Source organism: Phoca vitulina, unplaced genomic scaffold (assembly GCF_004348235.1).
Source record: "Phoca vitulina isolate PV1807 unplaced genomic scaffold, GSC_HSeal_1.0 scaffold11, whole genome shotgun sequence".
NCBI lineage: Eukaryota > Metazoa > Chordata > Mammalia > Carnivora > Phocidae > Phoca > Phoca vitulina.
In genome coordinates, this window is record NW_022589714.1 from 38,293,875 (window position 1) to 38,320,620 (window position 26,746).

At 35.7% G+C, this 26,746-nt stretch overlaps 1 protein-coding gene across 7 annotated transcripts in view; it reads left to right on the forward strand.

The window, feature by feature from the left end:
* The window catches only part of SUPT3H (SPT3 homolog, SAGA and STAGA complex component), a 542,786-nt gene that overhangs the window by 399,625 nt on the left and 116,415 nt on the right, over nt 1-26,746 (forward strand). For all 7 annotated transcript variants that reach the window (XM_032409726.1, XM_032409727.1, XM_032409728.1 and 4 more), the window contains one exon: nt 1,349-1,488. In XM_032409726.1, the coding sequence (XP_032265617.1) occupies nt 1,349-1,488 (140 nt within the window). The remainder of the gene's footprint in view (nt 1-1,348; nt 1,489-26,746) is intronic.

A 26,746-nucleotide genomic window follows, 5' to 3' on the forward strand; every position in this document is an offset into this window, starting at 1 on the left:
AAAACTGAGAAGGGAACTTTCTCAACTTGATTAAGTTCATTGCTATGAATGGAATGTTTGTGTCCCGCCAGAATTGATTTTTATGCTGCAGCCCAATCCGCAATGTGATGGTATTTTGAGGTAGAGCCTTTGGAAAGCAATTATGCCATGAGGGAGGGGCCTTCATGAATGGGATTAGTGCCCTTCTAAGAAGAGACACAGGAGAGTTTGTTTTTGCTCTCGGCCATGTGAGGATAGGAGAAGACAGTCCATCTGCAAACCAGGAAGCAGTCATCAGATACCAGGTCTGCCAGCACCTGATCTTGGACTTTCCAGCCTCTAGAACTGTGAGAAATAAATATTTGTTTTTAAGCCATCCAGTCTGTGATATATTTATATATTTATTATGGTCTATGCTATAAACAGACCCAAGACAGCCATCTGTGGAAAACCCACAGCTAACATCATACTCAATGGTGAAAGATTGGATGCTTTCACCCTAAGATATTTGGGTTTTCTTTATTTGGTATCTGCCCATGTATTTTATCACTTTAAAAAATAATCTAGTTCTTGGGCACCTGGGTGGCTCAGTTGGTTAAGCGACTGCATTCGGCTAAGGTCATGATCCTGGAGTGCCAGGATCGAGTCCCTCACGGGCTCCCTGCTCAGCAGGAGTCTCCTTCTCCCTCTGACCCTCCCCCCTCTCATGCTCTCTCTCTCTCTCTCTCATTCTTTCTCTCAAATAAATAAAATCTTTAAAAAAAATAAAAAATAATCTAGTTCTTTCTCCCTAATCCACACTGATATTAATGCATTAAACTATTAATTACCTATTGCAATATTAAACTCCTTCTTGACCTTTGGCAATAACTTTTTAAAAGTTATGTTTTGCTTTTAGATAAGCATGATAGTTTTACCTCTTAAGAGAAAAAGTGTGAGATCTTGTCCCTTTAGTCTTCAAATATATTGCCACAATAAAATACATAATATTCTTTCCTTTTAATATCACATCTCAATCTTGATGCTATTTATTTATGTCTTTATTTTTATTTATTTTCTTAATTAGCCTTGCTATAGCAGGTTCTTTTTCTAAATCTGAAAGGACTTTTTTTTTTTTGTAAGGAATTTTAACAGTCCATTCACACTTACTATGTTAATTGACAATTTGGTTTTTTATCCTCTCAACCTTATAAATGATTTAATTCTGCATGGCTTATGCTTTTGTTTTGGATGCAAAGATTCTCCCTTTAAAGATTATTTCGAGAGAACTCCAATTCTGAATTTCACATGCAGTATTCAATACATGTAGTGATTGGTGTTGATATAAACCTATTAAGCACATTTTTTTCCTTCCCTTATGTTCACAAAGACAAACTGAGTGGCAGCAATAATGCAAACAAAAGACAGAAAATCGCCCAAGACTTTCTCAGCTCTATTGACCAAACAGGAGAACTCCTGGCAATGTTTGAAGATGATGAGATTGATGAAGTTAAACAAGAAAGAATGGAGGTACAGTATACTCTTCCCTTCTTACAGTAATAGAACACCCATTGCAGTGCTTATGCTATTGGGTTCTATTCTTATGTTCTTTAATTGTTACCTGAATTGCCCAGAACAGTGTGTTTGCATGTCTGAAAGTAGCATGGTGCAGCGGAGTCTCCCTCTAAGGGTGTCGGACTCTGCCTTCAGACAAGACTTTGGAAGACAACTTCAGTGCTCTGTTTCTCTCTTTCCTCCTCTAAATATGAGTAGATTTCCCTAAGCTTCTTGCTAAGCCTAACTTTTACTGATATTATTTTATTTCAAACTTATTTTTTGTTCCAAACCATGTAGTTATCTTTGTGGGCAAAGGTAATTTTCCTGCTTTCGTGTTGGCATATAGCATGAAGAGCTATCTTTCAGGCTATGAATAGACTCGCTAGCTAAGGTAGTATCCAGGGCAATTACGTGCTTATAGCCCTGTAACACAAAGTTAGTCCCGTGTGTTTGGGTTCCCTGGATATGTTTTCACAACACATATGAAAATTGTGCTCCTTCTATTTGCCTAAGCTATCTATTCATAAAATTATTGTTTCCTTAAATATTCAAAAATAAAAATGACTGATTTTATTTGAGTGCCTTCCAAAATACAAAGCATTATTCTTATCACCCTTCTTATTATTATACTTTTACATGTAAAAAAATCTCCATTTTCCCCTTCTCTTTAAATTGGGCAAGAGAAGTAATTCCAAAAATCCAAAAGACCATGCTAATAATCTCTATGCATGCTAAAAATATAATTATTTCATGTTAAATTCTGGAGGAAGTCCAATAGACATACATGCTTTATAAGCTTTAACAACCTCCTTTAAAGGATTAGTATGCTTAGATCATGAACTGTGATCTAAAGGCAATGTTCTCTTTAGGTATCAATTACTTTAAAAATGTGTGGTTATCTTGGTTTGGGGCAACTGCAAATGGTTTTAGTTCAACTTCGCCGTGGGCCAAAATCATGCTCAGTTGTCCAAAGCAGATGATAAACATATATTTCTGATGTCATTATGGCCTAAACAGGATATGATTGTTTAGTGGCATGGTTTCACTTACGATGCATTATACAGAGAGCAAATATTGTTTATGCTTTTTTAAAAAAACATTTTTATATTACACTAATGGGCATTAAGAAAGATTCACTAAGGAAGGACTCTGCGTGAAACATTAACAAAATAGAACAAGTAGCTTCTCAGTTTTGATGGGAAAATCTCTGTCAACCAAGCCCACTGCCTGGAAGGGCATTCCATAATCAAGGAGAAGAGAAGAAATGGAGCATGTTGTAACACTAAGCTCATAATAGCAGGCTACTGTAGGCTTGGAAAAATGATGAGTCAGTAAGGTACAAGTTAAAGTCAATAAAGTAACCGGAAAGGCAGAAGAGGAAAGACGTGGGAACTGATGTAGTTTATCTACCTCTTCTCTGTAGTTATCTATTACATAGTGGTAACCAGGATAATAAAATATCAATAGTTGGTGAAAATGGTTGCAACGCAAGTCAGCTTCATCTATGTAATAAAAATCAGATTGGCAGGTCTTTAAGCTTTCTATCATAACTAAAATCTTCTCTAACCAAGATAACAAAGAGCAGTTTTGAGATTCTACTCATCCAAATAACAGAGTTTAACTGAATAAAAAGTGCTGAACGTATAGACATAACTGCAGACAGTAGAAAGTGGAACCGTTAACAGCATCGGCCTTGCCTGCTTCTAATTTGACAGGTTATAGTTTCAAGCATAAACCACAACTGCAGCAGTCCATATGAAACCACTTTGGACTCACAGACTGCAATCTCTGCTTTTCAAGTGCAGTGGAATAATCAGTCCTGGCATCACTCTGTGATTTCATTTTTCTCTAAGCATCACTTAATGTTGCAGAAATTTTGTTTGCTACCTTCTTTCCAAGAATGTATGAAAATAGTATAGACCTACCAACAAAGCTTATTATTGTTTTGCTTTCTTTCCTTTCTTTTCATTTAAATGTAATTTAGAAGAGAAGAAAATTTTATAGACATAAAAACCCACTTGGGTTCCTAGCTTTTTCTCAAGACATTGAGCAAGTATACAAAAAAAAAAAAAAGTTCTTTCCTGTTGTTTTAGGTGATTTCTATGTGTGCCTGGCTTTGTGTTTCGCTCATAATTTACTTCAGCACTATTAAAGATTATATGGCTTGAAATATAAAAACTCTGGATTTTTACTTCCATTTCTAATTGCTTGTCCTTCATCATGATAGTTATCTAACTTTTACCCTATTTTAGTTTTCTCCAACACCAAATTTTTAACACTTAGACGTGTATGTATAGTAGAGATCTATGATCCATTGTCTCTGAAGATCCTTACAAATTCTCAAATAAAGATTAAATAATGTTCAGAATTGCTTTCGAGGGGCTAGGAAACAGAAGCAGGGATTTGGTGAGCATAATAACACATTTGAATGCTCACAGCTCCCCTCAGCTCCTCCACTTCACCTCCACCCCAGAATGACACAGGTGTGTTTTACTGTTGATCCTGTTTCTTACGTTCTAATCTTTTGAGTGTTAATCAATTAAATGTGGTGGTGTCAACCAAAGGCCAAGAGGGTGGTCACAAAAAACTGCAAATAGCTTTAGGGTTTTTTTGTTTTTTAAAGATTTTATTTATTTATTTGGTGGGGGTAGAGCATGAGCAGGGGCAGAAGCAGAGGAAGAGGGAGAAGTAGACTCCCCAGTGAGCGCAGAGCCCAAAGCGGGGCTTGATCCCAGGACCCTGAGGTCGTGACCCAAGCTGAAGTCAGACACTTAACCTACTGAGCCTCCCAGGCACCCCGTCTTTGGGTTTTCTTAATGGAGTGATTGTGGTCACTCACAGAAGAGCCTTGCCTAAGACCCAGCTGCTCTACTGTGAAGGAACCTGAGAAGCTCAAGTTTATCATCAATCAAGTAAAATATCTGGTCTAATAAACTACTAGGTTTGTGAAGGGGATATAAACAATGAATCTTTAAAAGTTGAGTGAACTCTACCTTCTGACTAATCTTCAAATTGATAAAAGTAAACAAGAAAGCAAAGATTAGAGCCCACCAGAGAGACCAGACTTTAAATTAATTAGGGTGCTAAAACCTCAGAGGCCTGACACTGGAGTCTAGAAATAAAGCAGAGTAGAACACATAAAATTTAAGATCACTTAAAAATGTTTTTAATTGGCTTAAAATTGAATAACATTCCAGGTGGCCATCTGAATTTAACCTAAAGTGATTGGCCATAGATTTTAAAAACACAAAGTTTCTCATAAAAGCTGAATGATCAGAGAAATAAGGTTCACCATTCAGTTATGCCCCAAGAATAATGAGGTTATGATCCCTGGGGAGGTTGAAATCCAGTGTTATCCTTTGTGGAGCTAAGTATATTGGAAAACTCACTGAAGAAGCCAGAGAGTTGGGTTGCTATAGATGTTCTCCATCTTCTCCTGGTTTTGAAGTCTGTTCTTTCTACCATTCCCCTTCTCTACCTATTATTATTATTTTTTAATTATAATGGAAAGTGAAATAAAATGCCTGTAAGACTAAGAGTTTAAAAATATCTTAGGTAAGATTCATCATAAAAGAAAAACGCTAACCCTAGTAAAGTAAATGATGTTTACAAATATGAAAAAAATTAAAAACATTGTTTAAAAATCAAACCCAGAAAAAAGTTTAAAATTTAAGTGTACATGAGATTAAGAAATACAGAATTGATATACTGTAAAGATCTAGTTTATGTGCCTACATACAGATGATATATATAGATACGCATATACTTTTACATACATACTGTTATGCCTGCATGTGTGTATTCTGTAAGAATAGAAATATAGTTTTAGTAGATTTTTTTAATGTAAAAGTAAAAGAACAATCAAAGGTATATCAGACAAACTCAGATGCTAATAGTAGCAATTATTAGTTAAGAGAAAAGATTCCAGGGGAAAAGCTTTAGAAGGGAACAATGTCAGTAATTTTATGTTACTAAGTGATGCTGCCTGTGGTGAAGAGAGTAAATACAAAATGTTAATCATCAAATTCCAGAGAATTGAAATATACAAAGTAAAAGCTTCCAGTAATTCAGGGAGAGGTCAGAGAAATGCATTTGTTGAGACTGAAACACACTATTTCAGTCATTAACAGATTGACTTGGGGGGAAAATTTTTAATAATAAAATTTAACTTTATAGATGCATATAAAACATTTTATAAATGAGCAGCAGTTTTAAAATCTTATCCAGGTAACTCCAAGGACTCCAAGCTGCTCTTTAGGGAAGGTAAGGGGAAGTTTGGTGGGTCTCTAGCCTCTCCCCTCCCCCCACACTTTCCTCAAACAGAAAAACTTCTTTGATTTTACATGATGGATCTGTATATCATCAGTAAAGAAGGGGTTTCATTATTTTTTTCATTGAAAATCATTACAGAACGTCACAGGAGTCTTTCTGTCTCTCACGGTCAACAGATTTCAAAAATGTACAAATTTATAGAGCACATTACCCTACCAAAGCAAAAAAAGAAAACCTGAAACTAGGAAGAGAAGTTAAACATATAAAACCCTAATTGATTTAAAATTTAAAAAGAAGAAACCAACAACTATTAGGAGCAACTAATGGACCCACAACAGATTAAAAATTACTACCATTGGCTATTTGGGCAATAACAGCACTGAGAATAGTCCATGTAAAATTTACAAAATTTAGACAAAACTTTATTTAAAACACAGGCAACTTTTTAGCTTTTAAGCCTTTGTTAAATTGGGGAAAATTAAAATAAACGATTCAACTAAAATTAGAAATTTTACATCAAGGGGCACCTAGGTGGCTCAGGCAGTCAAGTGTCCAACTCTTGATTTCAGCTCAAATCATGATCTCAAGGTCATGAGATTGAGCCCCGCATGGGGCTCCATGTTGAACGTAGAGTCTGCTTAAGATTTTCTCTCTCCCTCTGCCCTTCCCCCACCACTCCTGCACATATTCTCTCTCTCTCTCTAAAAAAAAAGAAATTTTACATCGAAAAGAGGAAAAATGAAAATATAAAAATAAACGCATAAAGTTAGAAAACAAATAATTAAATTTACCAATTTAAGGAGCTTTTTGCAAAAATAAGAACAAAATGGTGGAATGAATCTATAACAAGTCTCAATAAGAAAAATGAAAAGAAAAGATAGCTGCTAAAATTAGCAAGGAGTTGGGATCTAGCCATAGACTGGAGAAATCAATTCACATATAATTCTCTTACTAACATTTGAAAAGCCTGATGGAATGAGTATCTTCCTAAGAAAACATAAATGATTAGTTTTACTCAACAGGTCGTAGAAAACTTGGATAGATCAGTAAACTTGGAAGAAATGCTAAATGTTTTTAAAGAATTATGTCCTCAAAAGGCTATGAATCCAAAATGGTTTATGGAAAAGCTCTTTTAAACATTCATAAGACAGTTCATTACCATGCTATATAAGCTATCTCAGAGTAACAAAAATAAGGAAAACTCCTTAAATTTTACAAAGTATCATAATATAATCTCATTTATGAAAATGGATGCAAGAATCTTAAAATATTAGCAATTTTAATTTGCCAATACATATAATAAGAAATGTGCCATGACCGAATAAGATTTTTTTCATGAATTCAAGCATGCTTAATATTAGAAAATACATTAGTGTTATATACCCAATAACTAGGTCAGAGTAAAACAACCATATGGGTTAGGAGGTGATAAAAAGACTGGACAAAACTCACTTCCTATTCCTTTTAGAAATTCTCAATGAACTAGAAATAGAAAAGTACCTCCATATCAATGTAAAGAATATCTCACTCTATTGAACAGACATCATTATAGTTTGAAAAATATTAACAGAGTTCCATTAAATTCTAGAATGCCCATATAATCATTTTTATTTGCCAGAGTTCAGGAAGCATTAACCAGTGCAATAAAGGCATAGCTATTGGTAAGAGACAAAATTTATCATTATGTATAGATAATATAATTTTTATTAGGTAATCCTTGAGACTCAATCTATAAACTATTAGAACCAATTAAAGTCTTCATTAAATCATATAGATACTTTAAAAATCAGTAGTTTCCCCCATATTTCATTAAGAGTTAATAAAAATGAGAAAGACAATCTCAATCAAAATAATACAAGGACAAAGTTTATTTGGAGGGGAACTTCATATTAAGAAGAAATATAAGAGAAATATGAAAGTAATATTTAGTAATGTACTGAGATATGAGGAGTGTGTAAGTGAAGAAATAATCTGGTCATGGATGCAAAGATGGACTATTATAAATGTATCAGTTGTTCCCAAATTAATCTATTAGCTTAAAGTAACTTTAACAAAAATCTCAGCAGAATTTTTTTTAAGACTCTCAAATGATATTAGAGGTTATTTTAAGTGATAAAAAAGATAAGCAAAGAAATTTTCATTAAAGAAGAGTAGAGGGCAGAGTTCAGTTTATCCTACCAGATATAACATTTCATAAAACTACTATCATCAAAATAGTGTGGTACTGGTGTAGAACCCAATAAGCATACCAACAAAGAGAATACTGCACATGACATAAGTATAGAGAGCAATTCAGTCACAATAAAGGTAGCTTTGGAAATCAATCGGAGAAAGATGCCACACAGTTGAATAACATTTGGAAAGAAAAAAAAGACAGATAGTTCCCAACCTTATACTTGCATCAGAATAAATTCAGGTGGATTAAAGCACTAGGTATGAAAAGTAAAGCCATTAAAAAAAAAATAGAAATAAACACAGGTAACTATCAATTGGGGGTTGTGGAAGGACTTTCCAGGCTTTTGTTTTCTTAAACAAGCATTTAAAGAACTACTCAAGATGTTAACAGGTGCACTGTTGGGGGTGGGGACGGGGGAGTGGTCTATTTTCAAATAAATTTGTGAAATCCTAAACTAAGAAATTGAAGAGATTTCTTTTGGAACCTTTCAGAGGCTTTTGTATGCAAATATATATTGTGAATTTTTCAGTAGTGGAAACAGAATCTATTAGTCTTCTGAAAAGAAAGCCCAGTTTGGAGACGAAAAAAACCACAAAGGAAATGACTGTTAAATTTGATGACATAAAAATTATATAACTTGCAGATATCAGAAAAAGAAAGACAAAATTGAAAAGCAAACTCATGTAAAAATGTGATAAAATAATCTTTTAGTCAATAAGAAAACATTCCAGTAGAAAAATTGGCAAAGGATAATAATAGACAAATCACAGAAAGAGAAATAAAAATAACTAATAAGCATGCAAAATATCTGGTTACTTGTAATAAACCAATGCCATTTTTGCTTATAAAATGGTCAGTAGTAAGGTGGAATTGGGTGCATGTTAACTGTTGGTGGAAATGAAGTTTAATAGAAATCAAACTATTGGGCGCCTGGGTGGCTCAGTTGGTTAAGCGACTGCCTTCGGCTCAGGTCATGATCCTGGAGTCCCGGGATCGAGTCCCACATCGGGCTCCCTGCTCAGCAGGGAGTCTGCTTCTCCTTCTGACCCTTCCCCTCTCATGCTCTCTCTCATTCTCTCTCTCAAAAAATAAATAAAATCTTAAAAAAAAAAAAAAGAAATCAGAAACTATTTAAAAATATCATTTAGAAGCATTCATCTACTTCAACCTAGTAAACCCATATTTGGTAATTTCTCTTTAAGATGTAATCAGAAATTTTGATCATATGCACATTCTTATACTCAAGGCTGTTCATCCACTACTTATAATAGTGGAAGTGGGACAAGAGAACATTGTTAACCAATGAAAAGGGAATGTGTATGTTCCCTCACACATAGAAATGAAGACTGGAAGGATATATACCCACATGCTAACTAACAGCGAGTGTCATCGGGTCACGAGATTGTAAGTGAATTGCGTATGTAAATGTATGCTGTTTTGATTTTATATATTTATCATTTATGTTGTTTCTTTTAATCTCCAGTTGAGATTCTACAGTTTACCTTTTCATTTTTTTCCCCCATCAGAAGTATTAGTCTATACATGGTGCTGCCAGGATATGCTTTGTGAGCAAATTAAATAGGTTCATATTATGTAATTGAGGAGTAGGAGAATATAACCACACAGTGGGACACAGACTATATTCAGAGCTATAATAATGATCGAAGAAGTTTAAAACAGATAACTTTTTTGCATGATTAGAATGAACACAAAGACCATTTCAAATGAATTAAACAGGGAAATGGTACAGGTAAACTACCCGAGGTAGATTTGGCTTCAAGCAAGGTTTGGTATTGAGGTTCACAATATGTCACTGGATTTGTAACTCCATTTCCCTGTAATTCTCTCTTTTCTGCCCTTTTCTGTTTTTGTTGGCCTAATCTTTTGGCTGACTGACCTCACAGGAGCACCAATTCTCTAGGTCATGATAGAGAAAATGCCTTTGTCCAAGACTGACTCTGAAAATGCTTACAATCACAAGATCTTCTGAAACCCCTAGCACCCACAGTAGCTAGTAGGATGACATGTTCTTATTGGCTTAGCCTAAGTCATGGGCTCCCATCCCTAAAGCTGAAGGTGTACTCGGCCCCTCACAAAGGCATGGATCCCTGGAGCTTTAGGAAGAAGGAATGAATTCAGAGAGGCAGCCGCAAAGGCCCGTAAGTATAGAGTATTATACATTATGACAGCAAGATTGATAGAGTGATGCATTACAACCTTGAGTCTCCTCAGATCTCTAGGAATTTTTCCCTAAAAGACAGCATGTATAATGAGTAGAAATCATTTTCTTTGGATTCAAGCAGATCATCCATCCTTCCTTCCACTCTTGAACTCGTTTGGCATTCATTCTTTGAGACTCTTTTTAAGTCACTCTACTACTTACTCTGTGAGATTATGTCTATAAAAAGGACAAAATATGGCTTCTGCCTTCACAGTCCTGTAGTAATAAGTGGCAAATCAAAAGATAACTGTGTACCCTGTTAAGGGGAATACAGGCTCAATAAATGGTTGTTATTATCATTCTGTTATTTGGTCTTGAGTTTTGAACCTTCTTGGTGGATTATTGGTTGTGTGATGGAGCCATGTATTTTCTGTTTTGCTTGCTATTTTATTTGAAATTGAGTTTCTTCTGAGGTAAAGCACATTACTTCTTTAAGAAATTGTTATGGCTAGCCTCAGACAGGGCCATAGAATTAGCCTCAGTATGGTTTGTAAAGAGGGCACGAAACAGAACAGAACTAGGGTACATTTTAAAACATGAAACTAGAGTATGTGAGGGTTAGACTCTGACAGAGACTCATCAGGAGAACATACTCGTATGTCTGTTTATTCTTTTGAAGGTAATTTTTGATCACATAATTGAAAAATACTCTCTGAAATCATTCTTCAGGAAGTATTAATAAAAATACCTCCAAAAAAAACCTTTGGTAATTTCAACTACATGGAGCAGAATTAATGTAATTTAGTATGTGTTTTTCTGGCCTAGAAATGGCAGAACAGGGAGTATTACATGACTTCAAGAGAACCCAAAAGTTGATACAATGCATTGTTTTGAGACTGACTTCCATTCATGTCTTTATAAACTCTATCAGATTGTTTTGTAGCCATAGCTAGAGCTGTGTTCTGATTATGTAATGGTAAAGATCTGTATATTCATTGCCATAAAAGCTTTTCTAAACCTGAGAAGGGCATCTTCTGGAGAAGAGATTTTTCAATTAATGACATGAAAAGTTACAGATCTTATAAAAATAAAACATTCCCTACCTTACCCAGGTCCTTATCATTCTGTGGCTTAATACAGCACATTTGACTGATGGTTCTTCAGGGATTCTTCTAGGCTTTCCTTAACCATGTGTGAACTATGGGCTTCTAGCTGAGGGTAGAGGCAGACTTCTGCTCTGATGAGAGCACTCCATGTATCGGGTGTGAAACTAGAAGTGGTTGGGTTTTGTTGTTGTTTTAATTGTGCTCTGTCATTATAGGATGCTTCATCTCTTGGCTTATACTTTGCTATAGAAAAAATTTAGAGCAAGATTAGCCAAATGATTACCCTCTTTATGATAAAAATTTTAGTATCCTTCCCATTTTGTCAGACCTATTTAGAATTTTTAACTGTTAGTCTCTGGGTGAAATTTAAAAGATCTCTTCTCGCTAATCTTTCTCTAGACTACTGGGGGCTAACTACACGGTGACAGCATTGAAACAATCCTCATAGTAATCCTGCTTTCCCTAATCCAAACCAAGATTTCGGATTGGATGTCCACAAGTATCTTTTATTACGGGGATAGAATATTTTAAATCAGAACTTGGTAGTAAAATATAGGAACAATGATTACCATTCACTTCCACCTTCCCCACATCAACGAGTTTCAATTTTAGTAAAATAGAGAACCATTTTTGAGGGTAAAGATACACACCGGCCCTGCAAACTAAACATTTGCGTCTACCCGTGGCAATGCATGTGTGCAGGCCTCCCTGGGCTGCTGTGTCTGGTCTTGCATAAATGGGTATTTGACTAACACATCTGATTATACTGTTCAATTAGGTTTTTATGGAATCAATCAATATTTTCTTTCTCAAATAATTTGTTTGTTCTTTTTTAAAATGATATCCTTCGCTTTTAAAAGATACATTACAAGGGTTTTCTTAGAGATCAGTCCACCAACTTGTTTATAAAACACCTTGGCAGAGAAGAGTTTTAAAATATCATCGAATTTAAGAACACCACAAAATTTACCACTAATTTACATTTAATGTTTATAGTTCTCAAACTGTGGTTGTTGCAATAACCAAAATATTTTTGCCCTGAATATTTTGTGGATTATATTTCCCTATTCTTTCTCCTTCACCCACATTCCCCACAGTAGGTGGGCAGATTGTTGTTACATAGTCTGGCTTTTATTTATCTGTATTGGTTTAATCTCAACAAGTTAGTAATTCTAAATATGAAAATAAATGTATTCTGTGGCAAGATTTTTGTCATTTTAATGCTGTAGTTTATTTAGTGGAATTAACAGATCGTTGCTTGTTTGGTATAGATGAATTCCCTCTGTTCCTTTTTTGCATCCATGCTGAGGAGCTGTCTTCAGTTCAGTTCTTACTGTTGCTGCCACTTCATGACATCATGCCAGTCAGGCTGTTTAATGCAGTTACAGTTCTTCCGAGATCATTGCATTCCTCATTTAGACATAAAGAGTTCTGGACGAAAATATAGCTATTTAGTGATCAGTGTAATCTGTGGTGTTTGCATGTCTTTGCAAACTGTCCTTTTCATAAAGGGCTGGTCCCAAAGGCAGATCGGATCTTGCCAGCCTTCTGCTTTTCATGACTCTCCATTTTCCCCAGAAGAGTCTTAACTTCTGAGCATAATATGAATACATTTTTTTAATCTGACCTCAAATAGCTTTTTTCATCTTCATCTCTCACCATTCCTTTACTTTTCCAGTATTCCCTCCCAAAACATGCATGTGCACACACATAAAACACAAACACACACACACACACACAAACACACGCTGCTTAAGGAACCCCCTTGAACTTGTAGTTCCCTAAACAGGTGTTTACTTTTCTTCCCTTTACTGAGCCTTCTTCATCTGGCAACATCTAAGTTCGGGTATTTTAGTTTGTGATAGATTATAACTCATTGTGTTTCCCTAGTTTAACTTATTTTTTTTAATATTTTATTTATTTTTTGACAGACAGCAAGAGACAGAACAAAAGCAGGGGGAGTGGGAAAAGGTGAAGCAGGCTTCCCACGGATCAGGGAGCCCGCTTCAGGGCTCGATCCCAGGACCCTGGGATCATGACCTGAGCCAAAGGCAGACGCTTAACTGAGCCACACAGGCACCCCATAGTTTAACTTATTAAATAAGGTCCTTGAGAGCATGGACTTATTTTATTTTCAGATCCTTTGTACCTAGTACAGTGCTTTGTACATTACAAACTTTCAGTAAATATTTGTCCAAGTAAGGTAACTAAAATAGGTGTGTTCTTGTAGCCAATATATGTGAATATTATTAATATCTCCTTTGGATGATCTGAATATTTTTTTCTGTTTTATTTAAATAATGCAGTTTCCAGGTACATAAAGCCAGTCATTTCTTCTGACTCACATAGGATTGCAAAAAGGATATTGCAATTAGTTATGTACCTGTATGAACTTTTCGTATGAGGAGTTCTCCAATAAATCTTTTTCAGGTACTTTTCAGTTGCTAATAGTTTTCATTGCTCAAATAACTTCCTGTTCAAATTATAATAAAAGTGGCTTTTCTAGTTTTAATTATAGAAGTTCTTCCAACCCTACTGCTTCAGCATTGACTTTTACTGTGTCCCAAATGTGTCTACAAGCTGACACTGAACATCAGTTACAGCTTCAATCAGCAGATTTTGTTTCAAAAGAACCAATACCATCTGTGACTATTGGTCCATTCTACCTAGTTGGCCAATTCACATTTGATAATACATATTACATGCCTTTTCTCATATATTTGCTATTGTAAGATTTTATAATTTAGCATCTTCAAATAATAACATTACTCACTTCTCTGATCCATTAAATACCTCTTTTAGAAAATCTTTTAGTTATTGGCTGATGTATAGCTAGAAAATAGTTTGAATTTGCAGCTGCCTTAAGTTACTGTTGAATTTTTTGTGGCATGAAAATTTTGCCTCTCCATTCATTGTACTTCATACAGTTGGAAAGTGTTTCACTCAGTCCTTCTAACACCAAGGAACAGTTTACCAACAAATCACCAGATTCACAAAAGTTACTTTTGAATTTATCTGCCTCATGTACTATATTGATAAACTATGGGATTTTTTATTTAATAATTCATTATTACCACCCCTACTCTGGCTCTTATACTCAGTTAGGAAAGACAATGTTTAGCCATACCCCCACAATTAATATAGCCAGGTAGTAAGCTGTTTTAAGCATGATATTTAATTTTTAAAATAAGTAATATTAACAGTTTGGACATTTTATCTTTTTCTTTTAAGATGTTTATTAAATCTTTTAAAAGTTCTTGAAGAAAGGACATTTGGTTTTTGTAGTTATTCTGCACCTTAAATAGAAGATAGTCATTGATAACAGGTCTATTGATCTGCCCTGAAATATGGAAAAGCTGTAAGTACAGAAGTGACCACGTTTGGGAAAACACACTACAGAAAAATCTAAAATCGCTGAAGTCATTGTTTTTATTTTGAAAAAATACCTTATTATATACAAGCTCTAGCAGAGCTTTTTTTTTAAGTTTTGTATATTTTTTATTCAACATTTGTATACAAATACTTAGACTACTGGTTTAGTGAATTTATTTCAACTAACTTTTTTTTATTTTAATTCAATTAGCCAACATATAGTACATCGTTAGTTTCATATGTAGAGTTCAGTAATTCATCAGTTGCCTTGCTCTAGCAGCGCTTTTAAATAATTTAAAATTAGACTCTATTTACCAGAATTCAGTACATACACAAATATCTCCAAAAAATACTACTGCATTCCTTTGCTGTATCTGTGGAAATTATCCCAGTGAAGGAGAGACTGAAAGGGAGAGAGGGAGAGGTGGGGAGGGAGGGAAGAGGAAAGAAAAAGATGAGGGAAAAGGGAAAAAATGAGGGAAAACTTGCAATCTTTTTTCCTAGGGAGTAGCTCTGTGGAGTTCCTGTTATCCATCTGGGTTTAGTGGGGAGGATATTTGAGTCTTGGAAGGCTTGTTCCTTGTGGCCCTACAATGAGTTATTACGATGAATAGAATAAAATAAAATAGCCTAATAAGGCAGTTATCACTCTCTGTTAAAACAAAAATGCTTCAAGTGAAATCTGGGGGAATTTTTCTCACCGTTTTAAGCAGTTCTTATCAATAACCCACTATATGGTTTTGAAGTAGAAAACATAGTACATTATTTGTATAATTAAATATTGCTTAAACTTTTCTGTGAATCATAGAAACTCCTGGTGAAGGTTTTTTAATTTATTGTAACCAAAGAGTGATCTTGGTTGCCTGGATATTATTTCTTTGGGATATCAGTCATCTCAAACTCATAAATTCTTGCAAAAAGTTCTCTTCTTGATATTCTTTTAAATCATTCCATCCATTTGTGTGGGACTTGGGTACTTTTAAATATGATGACTGTAGGCCAGCTGGTTATATTGGGGAGTTATTCAAAGAACTGTGGATTCTCTGGGGCAAGAGACAGCTATGAAAAAATTTATAAATCATTTGTGATACATTTTAATAATATTGAATCTCATCTCCACACCTCCCCCTACTTCCACTGCCCCCAGACCCCAAGAAAAAAAACCAAACCAAAGCTAGGGGGGAGAAAATCACATTTCATTTCAGCTCAAAAATGTATTTCGTTTAAGTTGTGCCAAGAATTATTCAGTGTTTACTTGGTTGTGGAGAAATTGACTATCTCATATATTAATGGGAACATAAGTTGATACAACTTTCTGGAGAAAAGTGTGGCACTATCTGTCAAACACATGAAAAGAAAAAACAAACCTTTATGTCCTTTGATCCAGAAATTGCATTTCTAGGTACTGTGCTAAGGAAATAATTGAACAAAGACTTTTTTAAAAACTCAGATATGTTCATTGCTATTTTTATTAGCAAAACTTTTGTCTAACAGTGGAAATATTACATTTGTAATGTTTCTTAGCATAGCTTTTGATATAGCCCATAGAGTTTAAAAATATCTATTACTTCTATTACTTAAATATTATTTGTAAATATTTTAATATTAACATTTATTAATATTATTGTATATTTATATAATTAATACTTGATTTTGAACTTTCAAATCACTTTGTGGCCTAATTCATATAGGAGAATATTTAAAATATATATATTCCAAGTGGCTGGATATTTTGTTTGTGACCCTCTTAGGTGTTTTAGTTGCTTTATTGCATAATAGATATATTTAGATATATTATTTTAACATTTAGTTAGATATATTGTTTTAGTCTTAGGAATTTATAGAATTTACTTGGTATTTTAATATGTGATGACTTTTTATAAGTGATCCATGGGCAGGGTAGGGAGATTTTTGTGTGTCTGTTATATCATCATTATTAATAATATTCACTTCCTTTTTATCATTAGTCTACACACTCTTTTTGATCACAGAACCCTGGTCAGCAAAAATTTGAGATTTAGTTAGATATATTAATAGATTATTTTAGCTCTAGGAATTTATTCATACTTGGAGCTTACACTTACACATGCCCTTAGCAAAACCCCAATCCTGGTTAAATCCAATTCTTTGCTTATTTTATACCTACGTTATGCCTAAGTCCCAGCAGCAGAACATGAGTAGAGGAAAACCCAATCAATCTAACTAGTCTCACTTGCAATTTATAACTAAGAGCCTCAAATTGGCCTTAGTGCTGCCCAGCAATTTTAGAACATCCCTCTTCTCCCATTGCCCTTAATAAAACATCCCTATTCTCCCACTGCCCTTAATAACTGTTTAAACTTCTCTCTCATTGGACCTCTAGCACTTGACTTGTCCTTGCTCAGCTGATACCTTGCTTCCTGTTTAACTGAGAAAAGAGAAGCAATGAGAGGAGTACTTCCAAAGTTCCTACCACAACACTGGTACACTTCATTAATTCTTATCTGCACAGAAAAGTGCTGTAATCTCCCTGCCTTCACACAAAAACACTTGCAGTCACTCTCTCTGCTCTCCTTTAGAGTAGGACTTCCCAAAAGAGTTTGCATTTGTTCTCCTTCCATTCTCTTTAGAACCCTCATGACTCCCATTTTCATCCCCACCATCCTATAGAAATTCTCTTGTTAAGGCACAATAACCTCCACTGTTGCAGAGTACATTGGTCAGTTGTCCATCTTTCTCTAGATGTCCACTCTCAGTGGCTCTCAACTGGACAGACACATTGCCACTTGTAGACTTTGTCACATACTGTTCTCTCACCCTCTTATTTCCCTCAGAACTCTGCTCAAATAGCACATCACCACAGAGACCTGCCCCAAAGCCCTCTAATGTGATGGTATTTGGAAATGGGGCCTTTGGGAAATAATTAGGTTTGGTGAGGTCAGAGGTAAGACCCTCATGATGGGATTAGTGCACTTACCAGAAGAAGAATGGACACCAGAACTCTGTCTATCATTGAGGACACAAGAGACAGTGAGCTGTCTGCAAGCCCGGAAGAGCGTCCTCACCAGAATGTGACCATGCTAGCATCTTGATCTAGGACTTAAAGCCTCCAGAACTGTGAGAAGTAAATTTCTGTTGTTTAAGCCACCATACATTTGTTAACGCAGCCTGAGCAATTAAGACAAAAATAATACTTCTCCTACCCAATCATTCTCTGTCCACTTTCCCCACTATATTTTGTTCATAGCACTTATCATCTTCAATCTTTTATATGTTTGTTTATTGTCTTCCGCCACTAGAATATAAGCTCCAGAAGGTTAAGACCTTTGTCTGATTTGTTCACTATAATATCTCTGGTGCCCACAATAGCATATAATGATAGTAGGTGCTCAATAAATATATGTTATATAAACAAACAAATTAATAATAATGAAAATGTTTCCAAACATCTGTAAATCATAGATGTTCCATCATTTGAACATCCAAATGAAAGCATTTATAGTTTTACCACTTCTGCCTTTAAAGGGATACATAAGTTATGTTTATTTACTCTAAGTATCTATTGGTAGCATCCAATGGTCATTGGAAAAGTTCAGCAAATTTATAACACTTGTATTCTATTTTTATTATTATTATTATGTTATGTTAATCACCATACATTACATCATTAGTTTTTGATGTAGTGTTCTATGATTCATTGTTTGCGTATATAACACCCAGTGCTCCATGCAGTACATGCCCTTTTTCATACCCATCACCAGGCTAACCCATCCCCCCACCCCCTCCCCTCTAGACCCCTCAGTTTGTTTCTCAGAATCCATAGTCTCTCATGGTTCATCTCCCTGTCCGATTTCCCCCCATTCATTCTTCCCTTCCTGATATCTTCTTCTTTTTTTTTTTTTTAACATATAATGTATTAATTGTTTCAGAGGCACAGGTCTGTGACTCAACAGTCTTACACAATTCACAGCGCTCACCATAGCACATACCCTCCCCAGTGTCTATCACCCAGCCACCCCATCCCTCCCAACCCCCACCACTCCAGCAACCTTCAGTTTGTTTCCTGAGATTAAGAATTCCTCATATCAGTGAGGTCATATGATACATGTCTTTCTCTGATTGACTTATTTCACTCAGCATAATACCCTCCAGTTCCATCCATGTCGTTGCAAATGGCAAGATTTCATTCCTTTTGATGGCTGCATAATATTCCATTGTATATATATACCACATCTTCTTTATCCATTCATCTGTCGATGGACATCTTGGCTCTTTCCATAGTTTGGCTGTTGTGGACATTGCTGCTATAAACATCGGGGTGCACGTACCCCTTCAGATCCCTACATTTGTATCTTTGGGGTAAATACCCAGTAGTGCAATTGCTGGGTCGTATGGTAACTCTATTTTCAACTTTTTGAGGAACCTCCATACTGTTTTCCAGAGAGGCTGCACAGCTTGCCTTCCCACCAACAGTGTAGGAGGGTTCCCCTTTCTCCGCATTCCCACCAACATCTGTCGTTTCCTGACTTCTTAATTTTAGCCATTCTGACTGGTGTGAGGTGGTATCTCATTGAGGTTTTGATTTGGATTTCCCTGATGCCGAGCGATGTTGAGCACTTTTTCATGTGTCTGTTAGCCATTTGGATGTCTTCTTTGGAAAAATGTCTGTTCATGTCTTCTGCCCATTTCTTGATTGGATCATTTGTTCTTTGGGTGTTGAGTTTGATAAATTCTTTATAGATTTTGGATACTAGCCCTTTATCTGATATGTCATTTGCAAATATCTTCTCCCACTCTGTTGGTTGTCTTTTGGTTTTGTTGACTGTTTCCTTTGCTTTGCAGAAGCTTTTTATCTTGATGAAGTCCCAATAGTTCATTTTTGCCCTTGTTTCCCTTGCCTTTGGCGATGTTTCTAGGAAGAAGTTGCTGTGGCTGAGGTCGAAGAGGTTGCTGCCTGTGTTCTCCTTTAGGATTTTGATGGACTCCTGTCTCACATTGAGGTCTTTCAACCATTTGGAGTCTATTTTTGTGTGTGGTGTAAGGAAATGGTCCAGTTTCATTCTTCTGCATGTGGCTGTCCAATTTTCCCAACACCATTTGTTGAAGAGACTGTCTTTTTTCCATTGGACATTCTTTCCTGCTTTGTCGAAGATTAGTTGACCATAGAGTTGAGGGTCCATTTCTGGGCTCTCTATTCTGTTCCATTGATCTATGTGTCTGTTTTTGTGCCAGTACCATACTGTCTTGATGATGACAGCTTTGTAATAGAGCTTGAAGTCCGGAATTGTGATGCCGCCAGCTTTGCTTTTCTTTTTCAACATTCCTCTGGCTATTCGGGGTCTTTTCTGGTTCCATACAAATTTTAGGATTATTTGTTCCATTTCTTGGAAAAAAGTGGATGGTACTTTGATAGGGATTGCATTGAATGTGTGGATTGCTCTAGGTAACATTGACATCTTCACAATATTTGTTCTTCCAGTCCATGAGCATGGAACGTTTTTCCATTTCTTTGTGTCTTCCTCAATTTCTTTCATGAGTATTTTATAGTTTTCTGAGTATAGATCCTTTGCCTCTTTGGTTAGATTTATTCCTAGGTATCTTATGGTTTTGGGTGTCATTGTAAATGGGATCGACTCCTTAATTTCTCTTTCTTTTGTCTTGTTGTTGGTGTATAGGAATGCCACTGATTTCTGTGCCTTGATTTTATATCCTGCCACTTTACTGAATTCCTGTATGAGTTCTCGCAGTTTTGGGGTGGAGTCTTTTGGGTTTTCCACATAAAGTATCATATCATCTGCAAAGAGTGAGAGTCTGACTTCTTCTTTGCCGATTCGGATGCCTTTTATTTCTTTTTGTTGTCTGATTGCTGTGGCTAGGACTTCTAATACTATGTTGAATAGCAGTGGTGATAGTGGACATCCCTGCCGCGTTCCTGACCTTAGGGGGAAAGCTCTCAGTTTTTCCCCATTGAGAATGATATTCGCTGTGGGTTTTTCATAGATGGCTTTTATGCAATTGAGGTATGTACCCTCTATCCCTATACTCTGAAGAGTTTTGATCAACAAAGGCTGCTGTACTTTGTCAGATGCTTTTTTTGCATCTATTGAGAGGATCATATGGTTCTTGTTCATTCTTTTATTAATGTATTGTATCACTTTGATTGATTTGCGGATGTTGAACCAACCTTGCAGCCCAGGGATAAATCCCACTTGGTCGTGGTGAATAATCCTTTTAATGTACTGTTGGATCCTATTGGCTAGTATTTTGGTGAGAATTTTTGCATCCATGTTTATCAAGGATATTGGTCTTATATTCTAAACAGAAAAAAACATTCATTTTTCTTCAAGTTCTTTTTTTTAAATTTTATTGTGTTATGTTAATCACCATACATTACGTCATTAGTTTTTGATGTAGTGTTCCATGATTCATTGTTTGCATATAACACCCAATGCTTCATTCAATACGTGCCCTCTTTAATACCCATCACCAGGCTAACCCATCCCCCCACCGCCCTCCCCTCTAGAACCCTCAGTTTGTTTCTCAGAGTCCATAGTCTCTCACGGTTCGTCTCCCCCTCCGTTTTCCCCACCTTCAATTTTTCCCTTCCTACTATCTTCTTCTTTTTTTTTAACATATAATGTATTATTTGTTTCAGAGGTACAGGTCTGTGATTCAACAGTCTTACACAATTCACAGCACTCACCATAGCACATACCCTCCCCAATGTTCATCAGCCAGCCACCCCATCCCTCCCACCCCCCCACCACTCCAAATATCGCCAAAGGCAAGGGAAGCAAGAGCAAAAATGAACTACTGGGGCTTCATCAAGATAAAAAGCTTTTGCACAGCAAATGAAACAGTCAACAAAACCAAAAGACAACTGACAGAATGGGAAAAGATATTTGCAAATGACATATCAGATAAAGGGCTAGTATCCAAAATCTATAAAGAACTTGTCTTCAAGTTCTATAACACTTTTATTTACTTTGCTCGGAATTAACCTGTGAGACTTTGGGTGATATAAAAGATCTTTATGTTCATTCTGCATCTCAATTCAAAATGTTTCAGAGATCCTACTATTGGTGGTCATATTTTTTTTTTAATTAACACAATGAACACATCCGCCTGTACCAAGTAAGGTGAAACAAATTGCACTATCCTCACACTGAATAGACTCATGAGGTGCCACAGTTAGCCCGTCCATGTGCAAGCACTGCCCTCTTTCAGGATATTTTAACCACCACATGCAATTCTTGGGCCTATGGACTGACTGAGGGTAGCAATAGCAGTCCATGTAAAATGTGTTCAATTTTTTAAAATTACAAATAAATATAAATAGGTGTTTCACTATTTGTTTCACATCCCAATTGGTCATTTTGGGCACCCACATTTTTTCCCTACTTAATCAAATAGAAACCAAGAGGTATATTAAAAGTAAGTCTTTTGCTGCTGCGATAAATATCTCTTTTAATTTCCATCTATTTTTGCTGTACACAATCCAGTTCTCCCATATTAGGAGGGAGAAGTTCAAGCGTTTTTCTGCATTGTTGATGGACCCTTCATCAATAGAAACTGGCCCTCTTGTTTAGATTAATACCTCTGGTTGTTATAGCTTTGCCTATCTTTACTTTCAATCTTTCTGAGCCAGTTGGTTTGGATGTAACTGTTATTAACAGCATATATAGTGGAATTTTGACTTTTGCCCCAAATCTTAAGATTTTTTTCTTTAATTTCTTTCCATTAATGAGATTACTTCATTTACTTTTATTGACATAGCAGAGATGTTTTTATCTTATTTTATTATTCTGTCTTTTATGCTTCCCTGCCCATTTTCTTTAATTGTCTTTTATTTGTAATTTCAGAGTCTCCCTGCATTTAAATCTTTTGGTGGTAATTTTTTAATTCTGAGGAAACTTAAACCTATATGTTGCAATTCATCAACATTAAAATAATAAACCTATATGTTGCAATTTATCAACCTTAAAATAAATTAGTATTTTTTTCATTTGATAAATATGCTTTGATTACCCACTTGGTGCCTACTACTGTACTTGATCCTTGGGATATAGAGTAGTATTCATAATATGCTATTTCCTTGACAAAATGTTTACTATAGCAGAGAAATAAACATAATAGTAATGACAGCAGAGTCCTGTATAGGACTTACTACTTGCCAGACACTGTTCTAAACCCTAACGTATGTATTAGCTCATATCACAGTCTACCCATGTGGTAGATTCTATTATTATCCCCACTCTGCAGACAAGAACCCTGAAGTACAGAGATTACACCTTGCCTAGGATCACAGTTAAAAAATGTAAGTGCTAGGGAGGAAAATGGGTGTGTGGACTGTCTGGAAAAGGAAAGTAGAAGAAAAGTAGTAATTTTTATCTGGAAGAAATTCCTTGAGTTTGATTGTATATAGTTACCAGCCTCTCTAATTTCAAGGCTGATTAAAGATATTTTGCTTTATTTTTGCTTTTCTTTGGCCATTTCAGGTAATTTCTGAGCAGAATCATACATTTGGAAAGATAATGGATTTATCATATTTATTTTTCAAATGTGAATCATTGTTATCTTAAATCCACAAATTTTCAAAATAGTCAATAAGAGATTACTATATCTTCTTTCAAAATTTTTGAAAACACATGAAGGGCCAAGGACACTCGGTTATTTATATATTGACGTGAATCACATTGCTTACATCTCAATCATTAGCTGAAAGGGACTTTCTCTAAACAGTTTTGGTCAGTAAGGAGTAAGGTAGTTTTGAGCCTTAGGGAAATTTAAAGAGTAAAGAACATTAAGCGATATGTTATATTGTGTGCTTGTGGGAAAGAAAATTCAAGAGGGGGATGTTAGGAAGTTGAGATTTCAGAAATGTGAGAAGGTATCAAACACCAACTTCATGTCTTCAGAATTTTGCATAGTATTGGTCCATATGGAAAGGGGACAAAATTCTCTTAATTATGCCCCTTCAGATCCCTACATAAACTGAGTATAATCCAGCTTCATATGGATTAAAGAGCTTTTTTTTTAGATTACATGGGAATTAACAACCATTTAAGACAGTATTTCCATGAGAAGATACATTATTAAAACAAACTTTTTTTTAAAGGGACTTTTTAAAATTTTTTTTAATTTTATTTTATTATGTTATGTTAGTCACCATATAATACATCATTAGTTTTTGATGTAGTGATCCACGATTCATTGTTTTCGTATATCACCCAGTGCTCCATGCAGAACGTGCCCTCCTTAATACCCATCACTGGGCTAACCCATCCCCCCACCCCCCTCCCCTCTAAAACCCTCAGTTTGTTTCTCAGAGTCCATAATTAACATATAGCATATTAGTTTCAGAGGTAGAATTTAGTGATTCATCAGTTGCATATAATGCCCAGTGCTTATTCCATCAAGTGCCCTCCTTAATGCCCATCACCCAGTTACCCCATTTCCCCATCCACCTCCCATCCAGCAACCCTCAGTTTGTTTCCTAATAGTTAAGAGGCTCTTATGGTTTGTCTCCCTCTCTGTTTTATCTAAATTTATTTTTCTAAAAGGACTCCTTTTTTTTTAAAGTTTTAAGCTATATTTATGAGTTGGAGGATTCTGTAATTTAGTTTTAAATGTGAACCTTTACATGTTCACTAATTTTCAATGACACAGAACTGCTTGTCATCTCTAGAAATTCTTTTATCAAGCTTGTTTTCTCTGGAAACAGAAAACTACTGGTTTTAGAAATCAGTATTGAATAGAAATTTGGTACCTCCACCTGCTTTCTTGTAAAGTTATTTAGGAAGATACTTCCGTCCGAGTAAAGGACTTGATTGTGTTAAGGCCTTTATGTAATGTATGTCCAAGCTACTGGCTATGTCCTAATGGTGAATTAATGATGTAGATATAATTCAGTGTGCTATTGAATAAAAGAAGTGTTGGTTACATATAGGAAAGAGGTCAGTTTTTTCAGGATGATGAAGCAAAGTTGTCATGGGAGTTATACTTCAGCTCTTCTTTCTATGACTGTACAGACGGTTCAAAGATCATGAATTCATGGGGCGCCTGGGTGGCTCAGTCAGTTAAGCATCTGCCTTTGGTTCAGGTCATGATCCCGGGGTCCTGGGATCCAGCCCTGCATCAGGCTCCTTGCTCAGTGGGGAGCCTGCTTCTCCCTCACCCCCCTGCTCCTGCTTGCTCTCTCTCTCTCTCAAGTAAATAAAATATTTTTTTAAAAAAGATCATGGATTCATGTAGAGAATAGGGAGGACAAATTTGTAATTTGTTTGATATGTTGTTTAGAAAATTAGTGAATTCTACAAATAAATTTCTCATGTTGTAAAGATGTGTCTCTTCTAAGCAGCCCAAGGGTAGACATACAGTTGGGTCTCAGGAGGTACAACTCAGTCACCAAAGAAATCAATTTTTTCTTCTCTCTCTATATATATGGTAGGTAATATACTGCCAGCAGGTGCTCCCAAATTAGCTTCATCACCGAGAGAGGGACAGACCCAGTTCTCTGGGTTACCAGTTTCAGGCATCAAGGAGGTGGCCTCTGATTGACCCAGCTTGTGTTGGGTGTCCAGGCCTGGACCTGGCAATGTGGCTGGAAGGCAGGGCCATGCGGCCCCACTCTCATGAGGAGGCTTGTAGGGTTAGCCTTGCAGCAATGGGGGCAGCGAGAGTAGGCAGACAGGGCCTGAGCTGCTTCCTGCACCAGACCATTCATCCATTCATTCCCTCATCACGTAGAGCATGCCCACAAACACACTGGAGTTGATCTTGAGCCCATCAGTACTTTACTTCAAAACTTATTTTCATAATCTAAATCTAGTTTCTTTTTAAAAGCTACAGGGGATATTATACAGTTATCTAAGACTTAAAGGAAAATGGCTCATGAAAGAGTAAATGTAGAAACCCCACTGAAGTTCACAGAATGACAAAGAGAGAAAGTAAAATGTGCTTCAGTCAAGCTTTTTCTCTCAAAAAATATCCTCACTAAAACTGTAAAACATTTCAACAAAAACATGTCTTCGAATATGTTATTTTAAATACTGCGTTACTTAAGCAAATATTTAAATACTATATTAGTTTCTCTGCATACTTGACTTGAATTTAATTCTACCTGTCTGCCAAATATGTTGAAACTCCAAATCCATTTTCATTTGCCAGGTCAAATGTTTATTTTGTTTTCCCACATAATATGCTCTTTAAAGTGTCACAAGCATACCAAATCTGATTTCTTTTTCATAGGGACATGGTAGGGGTTTTTTTCCTCTCTTCAGTTAATGGCAAAGGATGTGCTTCTCTTGAGGAATATGCAAAAGTATGTTCCTATTCCTGCCTACTGAAGATACCTCCTACCTTTGTTATTGGAAAATAGACATTAACTTTCTTAAAGGAATTTTAATATGTGTCTCCTAAATTTACCTACATTTTTGAAGCCTCACTATTGTTTCCTTATAATCAGAATACCAAAGATTTTTCTTGTACTGGAGAACATTTAGTTTTACTTAATAAGTAGATCTGTGTGTATAGACCAGTACAATGGTCTACAGTAGACCAGTACAATGAAAATGTATTGGGCTATGATGATTTACAAATAGTGCTGAAGATATTCTCTGTTACTTTCAAGTTCATTGTTCTTGGGATCACTTCAGCCCTCCCCACTCCAGTCTACTTCAATCATCTTTTCTTTCTTTGATGAAGTTTGAGATTGGTAGCTTTTCATTGGCTATATCTAGGATTCCAGTAAAAGGTAAGAAGAGAACAGGTCAAGAAGTAATGTCCGCAACCTGCCAGCCAGCATTTATGCAAAGTGCATAGACTAAAAATGGCAAGGCATTTAGCCCCCATTGGAGTGACTCATTTGTCAAGCCCCTATTCATATGACTCACCTTCACTGAGTAGTTGTTGTGCTCACCCTGATGTGTGAAGAGATTAAATACAACTAAATCAATTTCTTCCTAGACTAGAGCATCTCAATATTTTGGAATTGGCTTAATGTTATTGGTTATTTGTTTGACTTAGTGTTGTCCTCTCCTTATCTTCTGAGAACACTCCATGACATTAAAAAATATATATAAAATGCATTTTTTTAAATGTTGGTGTCTGATGTGATGGGAGAGAATCCTTACTCTTTTTTTTTTTTTTTTTTTTTTTTTTTTT